At 48.4% G+C, this 10,247-nt stretch overlaps 1 protein-coding gene across 1 annotated transcript; it reads left to right on the top strand.

Moving 5' to 3' along the window:
* Positions 1-3,239: 3,239 nt before the first annotated feature.
* LOC139784143 (ATP-dependent DNA helicase pif1-like) lies at positions 3,240-4,598 on the top strand. Its single transcript, XM_071723306.1, has one exon. The coding sequence runs from the start codon at positions 3,240-3,242 to the stop codon at positions 4,596-4,598; it is 1,359 nt and encodes a 452-aa protein (XP_071579407.1).
* Positions 4,599-10,247: the final 5,649 nt, after the last annotated feature.

Consider the following 10,247-nt stretch of genomic DNA (forward strand, 5'->3'; position numbering starts at 1 on the left):
ATCGGACACAGTTACTATCGGACACATTTAGTTGCATTCGGACACGGTGTCGATTGCACACGGTGCCGATCGGACACGGTAACGATTGCACACGGTGCCGATTGCACACGGTAACGATTGCACACGGTGTCGATCGGACACGGTGTCGATTGCACACGGTGCCGATCGGACACGGTGTCGATTGCACACGGTGCCGATCGGACACGGTAACGATTGCACACGGTAACGATTGCACACGGTAACGATCGGACACGGTACGATTGCACACGGTAACGATTGCACACGGTAACGATTGCACACGGTAACGATTGCACACGGTAACGATCGGACACGGTAACGATTGCACACGGTAACGATCGGACACGGTGCCGATTGGACACGGTGTCGATCGGACACGGTGCCGATCGGACACGGTGCCGATCGGACACAGTTACTATCGGACACATTTAGTTGCATTCGGACACGGTGTCGATTGCACACGGTGCCGATCGGACACGGTAACGATTGCACACGGTGCCGATTGCACACGGTAACGATTGCACACGGTGTCGATCGGACACGGTGTCGATTGCACACGGTGCCGATCGGACACGGTAACGATTGCACACGGTGCCGATCGGACACGGTAACGATTGCACACGGTGCCGATTGCACACGGTGTCGATCGGACACGGTGCCGATCAGACACGGTGCCGATCGGACACAGTTACTATCGGACACATTTAGTTGCATTCGGACACGGTGTCGATTGCACACGGTGCCGATCGGACACGGTAACGATTGCACACGGTGCCGATTGCACACGGTAACGATTGCACACGGTGTCGATCGGACACGGTGTCGATTGCACACGGTGCCGATCGGACACGGTAACGATTGCACACGGTGCCGATCGGACACGGTAACGATTGCACACGGTGCCGATTGCACACGGTAACGATTGCACACGGTGCCGATCGGACACGGTAACGATTGCACACGGTGCCGATTGGACACGGTGTCGATCGGACACGGTGCCGATCGGACACGGTGCCGATCGGACACAGTTACTATCGGACACATTTAGTTGCATTCGGACACGGTAACGATTGCACACGGTGCCGATTGCACACGGTAACGATTGCACACGGTGTCGATCGGACACGGTGTCGATTGCACACGGTGCCGATCGGACACGGTGCCGATTGGACACGGTAACGATCGGACACGGTGCCGATTGGACACGGTGTCGATCGGACACATTTAGTTGCATTCGGACACGGTGTCGATTGCACACGGTGCCGATCGGACACGGTAACGATTGCACACGGTGCCGATTGCACACGGTAACGATTGCACACGGTGTCGATCGGACACGGTGTCGATTGCACACGGTGCCGATCGGACACGGTAACGATTGCACACGGTGCCGATCGGACACTGGTAACGATTGCACACGGTGCCGATTGCACACGGTAACGATTGCACACGGTGTCGATCGGACACGGTAACGATTGCACACGGTAACGATCGGACACGGTAACGATTGCACACGGTAACGATTGCACACGGTAACGATCGGACACGGTAACGATTGCACACGGTAACGATTGCACACGGTAACGATTGCACACGGTACGATTGCACACGGTACGATTGCACACGGTGTCGATCGGACACGGTAACGATTGGACACGGTAACGATTGACACGGTAACGATTGCACACGGTAACGATCGGACACGGTAACGATGGGACACGGTAACGATCGGACACGGTAACGATCGGACACGGTAACGATCGGACACGGTAACGATCGGACACGGTAACGATTGCACACGGTAACGATTGCACACGGTAACGATTGCACACGGTGTCGATCGGACACGGTAACGATTGCACACGGTAACGATTGCACACGGTGTCGATCGGACACGGTAACGATTGCACACGGTAACGATTGCACACGGTGTCGATCGGACACGGTAACGATTGCACACGGTAACGATTGCACACGGTGTCGATCGGACACGGTGTCGATTGCACACGGTAACGATTGCACACGGTGTCGATCGGACACGGTAACGATCGGACACGGTCCCGTTTGGAAATAATCGCAATCGTTAACGTGTCCGATCGACACCGTGTCCGATCGTTACCGTGTCCGATCGTTACCGTGTGCAATCGTTACCGTGTGCAATCGTTACCGTGTGCAATCGTTACCGTGTGCAATCGTTACCGTGTGCAATCGTTACCGTGTGCAATCGTTACCGTGTCCGATCGACACCGTGTGCAATCGTTACCGTGTGCAATCGTTACCGTGTGCAATCGTTACCGTGTGCAAACGTTACCGTGTGCAATCGTTACCGTGTGCAATCGTTACCGTGTCCGATCGTTACCGTGTGCAATCGTTACCGTGTGCAATCGTTACCGTGTCCGATCGACACCGTGTGCAATCGTTACCGTGTGCAATCGTTACCGTGTGCAATCGTTACCGTGTGCAATCGTTACCGTGTGCAATCGTTACCGTGTCCGATCGACACCGTGTGCAATCGTTACCGTGTGCAATCGTTACCGTGTGCAATCGTTACCGTGTGCAAACGTTACCGTGTGCAATCGTTACCGTGTGCAATCGTTACCGTGTCCGATCGTTACCGTGTGCAATCGTTACCGTGTGCAATCGTTACCGTGTCCGATCGACACCGTGTGCAATCGTTACCGTGTGCAATCGTTACCGTGTGCAATCGACACCGTGTGCAATCGTTACCGTGTGCAATCGTTACCGTGTGCAATCGGCACCGTGTGCAATCGTTACCGTGTCCGATCGGCACCGTGTGCAATCGACACCGTGTCCGAATGCAACTAAATGTGTCCGATCGGCACCGTGTCCGATCGGCACCGTGTCCGATCGGCACCGTGTCCGATCGACACCGTGTCCAATCGGCACCGTGTCCGATCGACACCGTGTCCGATCGGCACCGTGTCCGATCGACACCGTGTCCGATCGTTACCGTGTCCGATCGGGAATGTGTCCGATCGGGAAATATTGTCGTGTCCGATTTGTAATGTGCGCAATCGGGACAATCCCACATAGTGTTCACTCATGGAGAAAAGTGCTTGAAAGAGTTTGGTTTGCCAGAACCTCAGCGCAATGATTCAAACATAGATAACCTACTTTACTTACGAGAAACAGTACACAATATCGACGACTTACAAGTATATCTGCAAGAAAACGAAGTGAAACTGAATACAGAACAAAAAATGGTATACGACGAGATAATAAATAGTGTCGAAGATCATAAGGGTAACATTTACTTTATAGATGCGCCAGGAGGTACTGGCAAAACGTTTGTCATTTCATTGATTTTGGCGAAAGTAAGAAGTCAAAAGAAGATCGCTATCGCGGTTGCCTCATCAGGCATAGCTGCGACTCTTCTAAGTGGTGGAAGAACTGCCCACTCTACTTTTAAGTTGCCACTGAATGTGTCCTTGGACCAAAGTTCGGTATGTTCCGTGAGAAAAAATGGTGTTACTGGTAAACTTCTCCAACAGGCATCCTTGATAGTATGGGACGAATGTACGATGTCGCACAAGTCCCATATAGATGCCGTCAATCGAACCCTTAAGGACTTGAGAACATCAGAAAAGGTAATGGGTGGGGTAACATTTGTTTTTACCGGTGATTTCAGGCAAACTCTGCCAGTGGTGCCTAAAGGAACACGTGCGGATATTATGAAAGTTTGCATGAAAAAATCTGAAATTTGGCAGCATGTAAAAAAACTTCGACTGACTATTAATATGCGAGTTCATTTACGAGGAGACAAGAATTTAGAACAATTTGCAGAGTATTTGCTTAAAATTGGTGACGGCTCTATCTCTATAACGCAGAATGGCTACATTAACATTTCTGATATTGTAGGAACTTGCGTGCGAACTATTGATCAAATTATTGACAATGTTTATCCAGATATTCAGAATTTAACACAAAAGGAAACAAATTGGCTTTGCGAACGTGCAATCGTAACTGCAAAAAATAAAGCTGCAGAGGAGATTAATGAAATAGTTTTACAAAAAGTCACCACCGAATGTAAAACATATAAGTCAATAGACACAATGGTAAATGGAGATGAAGTCATTCACTATCCGATTGAGTTTCACAACTCTCTTAACCCTGCAGGATTGCCTCCACATAAACTGAGACTAAAAGTTGGTACCCCGATAATGCTGCTTCGAAATCTTAAACCACCACGGCTTTGCAACGGCACGAGACTGCAAGTTAAGCGTCTCATGCCTTACATCATAGAAGCAACCATTCTGACAGGACCTGCAGCCGGTGAAATAGCATTAATTCCAAGAATATCTATGGTCCCTACGGATTTGCCATTTGCGTTTAAAAGGCTGCAGTTTCCTGTTAGAATGTGTTTCGCCATGACGATTAATAAGTCCCAAGGACAAACCTTCAAAGTAGTTGGCGTAGACCTCAGAAACGAAGTCTTTTCACACGGACAATTATATGTAGGACTCTCACAGATTGGTTCAACAAAGGACCAAACAATACTGATTCCTGATGAGAGCAATAAAACTCGCAATGTTGTTTTCACAGAGGTTTTTAACGATTAAAAAAACAAATCCAATAATCAACTAATAAACAAGTAGAATCAACGTCATTATAGAAGACAGATAAATAAATATATATAGAAAAATATAGATAATGGAAAACAAGCATTAAAGTAACATTGAAATGTGATTTTTGTCGGAGTACAGTTTATAATATACAAATAAAATACATGTTTAGTTCACCTATCTGCATTACAATTAGTGAAAAATCATTAAAAATAGTTAATACAAAAAATGGAACTTAAAAAATTCTATCCAAAAAACGTTATATAAAAAAAAACAGTGAATTAGGCCTACTAGGGACACCACGTTAAAAAAAACGCGCCTAACACTATACCTCCGAGGTGGTGTGGAAAATAGTGTATTATCTCTGAGATGTATAAAAGTTGAAACTTTATAAAATGTCGAACACGAAAATGATTGATCCTGAGAAAAAAATATAGAACGTTTTTTGTATAGAATTTTATAAGTTACAAATTTTAACGCAGATTTATATACTATATACTGGGCAAAGTATATAAATATATATAAAAACAATAATATACTTAACTAGCTGGTTACCCGGGCTTCGCCCGGGAGTCGTTTTTCTTAAAGGAGTTCCATAAGGAGTCGGGTTGATTTAAAGACGGTAGTTTAACTTTTACACATGAATAACACATTTTAGGTGCTTAAGTTTTAAACTTTTTTGCTTAACAATGATCACATATTAAATCAATTTTCCAAATTATTACTTTCGGATGAAATTGATATTCGTAATTTGAATCATAACTAAATGTTTCTAATTTCAAAATGGACCGCATAAATGATTTCATGGATTAAACATGTCGTAACCGGTCTTTTTCTACTCAAGTTTCACACTATTGAGTCATTTCTGCTTCTCCGATATTTCACTTACCGATTAGCGACATCATCCTTTGGTTTACCCTGGCGTTTTTTAGGGAATTTTGAGATTGCTCGCTCGCGATGAACACATAACCTCGATATTTCACTTACCGATTACCGATTTTTTCCATTGGTTTTTTAAGTGAAAAATCTTACCAATTACCGATTTTTTCCATTAGTTTTTTAAGTGAAAAATCGAGGTTATGTGTTCATCGCGAGCGAGCAATCTCAAAATTCCCTAAAAAACGCCAGGGTAAACCAAAGGATGATGTCGCTAATCGGTAAGTGAAATATCGGAGAAGCGGAAATGACTCAATAGTGTGAAACTTAAGTAGAAAAAGACCGGTTACGACATGTTTAATCCATGAAATCATTTATGCGGTCCATTTTGAAATTAGAAACATTTAGTTATGATTCAAATTACGAATATCAATTTCATCCGAAAGTAATAATTTGGAAAATTGATTTAATATGTGATCATTGTTAAGCAAAAAAGTTTAAAACTTAAGCACCTAAAATGTGTTATTCATGTGTAAAAGTTAAACTACCGTCTTTAAATCAACCCGACTCCTTATGGAACTCCTTTAAGAAAAACGACTCCCGGGCGAAGCCCGGGTAACCAGCTAGTACTGTATATATTCGATTAATTGTTTACTTAGATATCGATGATTCTTGCGCGATATGCTAACACATTTTTTTCTATGCAAGATTTCAATGCAGTAAAAACTAGTTAACTGAGAAAAAGAGTATAAATGATTCGTAACTCGTGCAATTGCGCTCAACTGGAAACGTTTGGCAGTTATGAAATGTTAATATTTAATATTGTTGTTAAACATAATATAGAAATATTTTTCTAGGAAATGTATACAAGTAAGGTTACAATCATTAAATCGCTCACAGTGCTCACGTACATAACTTTGTCGCGCGCTGCGATTAACTCAATTTATTATAATTTATTATAATTTTTTAACAAAGCGAAAATATAGCGATAATATGGCGCAATGAACATCGTTACGTAATAATCATTTGTAATTCATTTTTGTGTATATAATACGTAGTTGACCGCAATCTTTGACTCTATACAAATTTTGTATAACACTTCATTTAGCATTGTATTAATCATTAAGTAGCTTTGAGTACATTTAGTAGCTTTTGTATATTTGTCAGTTTAATCATTGAAGTTATTAAGACTTGCATCAATTTTTACCGCAAGTCCTCTTACATCTTTTATACGCCTTCTGTAATATATATAAAAATATATCATAACTGAATTAACTCGCATATCTTGGTCTGTCTTTTTTTTCTCCATTGCTTAACTCCTTATCGCCTCCCGACTTGACGTATACGCTACTATAATACTCGTCCAAGACGTTATTCGCGACATTTACAAGCTCTCTGTCTTTCTCTTCAATCGCTCTAAAAAAAAAATGTGTTGTCTTGAAGTGATTGATCTCCCTAAAGGATTTAAAAGTTACGCTTTGCGAAGACATAAGATATACGTTAGCTGGAAAATCGATTTACAGCGGGATTAGAAAAAGACGGAATGTTATGCGGTCGGTTCTTCAACAGTATAACGGGTGAACGTTTCGCGACTAGGTTAATCCACTTGCATATCGGTCATTGCGATCTCGCTCTTGTACATACATACTTGACTCATCGTCATGAGATTAGCTCCATTGTTCGCGAAGATACTTTTCTCTTGTTCTCTTTTCTGCTACCCTAAGGCGCGTGCGTGCGTGCGTGCGTGCGTGCGTGCGTGCGTGCGTGCGTGCGTGCGTGCGTGCGTGCGTGCGTGCGTGCGTGCGTGCGTGCGTGCGTGCGTGCGTGCGTGCGTGCGTGCGTGCGTGCGTGCGTGCGTGCGTGCGTGCGTGCGTGCGTGCGTGCGTGCGTGCGTGCGTGCGTGCGTGCGTGCGTGCGTGCGTGCGTGCGTGCGTGCGTGCGTGCGTGCGTGCGTGCGTGCGTGCGTGCGTGCGTGCGTGCGTGCGTGCGTGCGTGCGTGCGTGCGTGCGTGCGTGCGTGCGTGCGTGCGTGCGTGCGTGCGTGCGTGCGTGCGTGCGTGCGTGCGTGCGTGCGTGCGTGCGTGCGTGCGTGCGTGCGTGCGTGCGTGCGTGCGTGCGTGCGTGCGTGCGTGCGTGCGTGCGTGCGTGCGTGCGTGCGTGCGTGCGTGCGTGCGTGCGTGCGTGCGTGCGTGCGTGCGTGCGTGCGTGCGTGCGTGCGTGCGTGCGTGCGTGCGTGCGTGCGTGCGTGCGTGCGTGCGTGCGTGCGTGCGTGCGTGCGTGCGTGCGTGCGTGCGTGCGTGCGTGCGTGCGTGCGTGCGTGCGTGCGTGCGTGCGTGCGTGCGTGCGTGCGTGCGTGCGTGCGTGCGTGCGTGCGTGCGTGCGTGCGTGCGTGCGTGCGTGCGTGCGTGCGTGCGTGCGTGCGTGCGTGCGTGCGTGCGTGCGTGCGTGCGTGCGTGCGTGCGTGCGTGCGTGCGTGCGTGCGTGCGTGCGTGCGTGCGTGCGTGCGTGCGTGCGTGCGTGCGTGCGTGCGTGCGTGCGTGCGTGCGTGCGTGCGTGCGTGCGTGCGTGCGTGCGTGCGTGCGTGCGTGCGTGCGTGCGTGCGTGCGTGCGTGCGTGCGTGCGTGCGTGCGTGCGTGCGTGCGTGCGTGCGTGCGTGCGTGCGTGCGTGCGTGCGTGCGTGCGTGCGTGCGTGCGTGCGTGCGTGCGTGCGTGCGTGCGTGCGTGCGTGCGTGCGTGCGTGCGTGCGTGCGTGCGTGCGTGCGTGCGTGCGTGCGTGCGTGCGTGCGTGCGTGCGTGCGTGCGTGCGTGCGTGCGTGCGTGCGTGCGTGCGTGCGTGCGTGCGTGCGTGCGTGCGTGCGTGCGTGCGTGCGTGCGTGCGTGCGTGCGTGCGTGCGTGCGTGCGTGCGTGCGTGCGTGCGTGCGTGCGTGCGTGCGTGCGTGCGTGCGTGCGTGCGTGCGTGCGTGCGTGCGTGCGTGCGTGCGTGCGTGCGTGCGTGCGTGCGTGCGTGCGTGCGTGCGTGCGTGCGTGCGTGCGTGCGTGCGTGCGTGCGTGCGTGCGTGCGTGCGTGCGTGCGTGCGTGCGTGCGTGCGTGCGTGCGTGCGTGCGTGCGTGCGTGCGTGCGTGCGTGCGTGCGTGCGTGCGTGCGTGCGTGCGTGCGTGCGTGCGTGCGTGCGTGCGTGCGTGCGTGCGTGCGTGCGTGCGTGCGTGCGTGCGTGCGTGCGTGCGTGCGTGCGTGCGTGCGTGCGTGCGTGCGTGCGTGCGTGCGTGCGTGCGTGCGTGCGTGCGTGCGTGCGTGCGTGCGTGCGTGCGTGCGTGCGTGCGTGCATGTCAAACGTTTTACCTATTATTAACAACTTCAGACACATTACATTTTTATTTTTAAGTTAATTTTTTTCTATGGTATACATATGTATTAGCATTAACATTAATCATGCTATATTGCGATTATGTTTTATGTTGAATTGAAAAATATATACAAGGTGCACAACTAAAAGGGTTACAAATTATTATTTTTAAAAAACTAAGCAAAATATTAAATTGTTGTTTTCTTTAGAAATAATAGTCCGTAACACCTTTAGCTTCACACCTTGTACATACTGTTTATAAGATTATAAGATATATTGTTTATAAGATTAAGATGCGTAACACTACAAAAAGGCGTGATATCTGTACAAAATTACTTTTTTCAGAAAGGTAAAAAAAAGGCGTCAAGTACACGCATGGTTACCTCGGAAAAAAACCAAATTGTAGTATCATTAATTTTAAATTCAAAAATATTAATAAAACCCAAATGGTACGTAATATATCTGTGTACCTCGAAAAAACCCAAAAGTGGGTGGGTAGTATTGTTCGAGATTCCGTTATCGCGTTGCGCCATCGCATCAGATGGCAGCATCGATCGGGTATCGACAGGCCGGATCGACGCGGCAGCTTGCGCAAGCACGGGCGCGCTCATCGCGAACTTCTCCCTCGGCAGAGAGACAACATGTCTGCGCCGTGAGTAGACGTACGACGTGTGCTCTGTGCGTTTCTCGAGTGGAAATACGGACAAAGTGCCCATCGCAGTGATTGAAGCTGCCGAGATACTTTGCTAACGTGTAAAGAGACCGCTCATCAGCTCTGGTGCATCAACACGACGAATCAGGCTCACACGTGTGCGAGTGCCAGCCGCCACGTGCCTCACCGGCTCACGGGCCACTCATCACAGCGGGACAATTAATATAATTGATCCCGCTCAGTTCCGGACATTCACAGACTCAATTCTACACCGCTCACGAATTCTCAGGTCAGATTGTATAGTTTTTGACGCATTAAAGACGGCTCAGACTGTGGTCTGAGTTACACAAAAAATAAAGGAATAATTCGTTAACACCCTCCACGCGCGTCCTTCTCATCCCGCTTCCATCGCCGGGAAATATCAGCGATTTCGCGAACATTTGGTCCTTCGAGCCGGATGCGTGGAACTTATGGTGTAACTCAGACACAGATCATGTGAAAAGGGCATGCCCTTCGCGATGTGCCACGTAGACATTATCGCGCTTTCGCGAGTGAAGTACAGACATTCTCATGCGCGCGCGAGTGTTACACAAATATGTTCACGCGCTCTCGCGAGTGTCACATAAACATTATCACGTGCTCAATACATGACTCTCGCTTCGCATAGCGCTTTTCTCTCGCGTCCCTCGAATGTTCTCGTCTCGTGCAGCATTCTTACACGTGCCTCGACGTTTCTCAGGTTTCTCATCGTGTGCTGCTCAGTGACGGCTCAGT

This window comes from Temnothorax nylanderi, unplaced genomic scaffold, assembly GCF_030848795.1.
Source record: "Temnothorax nylanderi isolate EJ_2023f unplaced genomic scaffold, tnyl_v1.0 TNYL_tig0590_pilon, whole genome shotgun sequence".
Classification (NCBI taxonomy): domain Eukaryota; kingdom Metazoa; phylum Arthropoda; class Insecta; order Hymenoptera; family Formicidae; genus Temnothorax; species Temnothorax nylanderi.

Bases quoted from the DNA above. Each gene is read 5' to 3' on its own strand.
- LOC139784143 (XM_071723306.1), top strand. From the start codon at position 3,240: ATGGTATACGACGAGATAATAAATAGTGTCGAAGATCATAAGGGTAAC.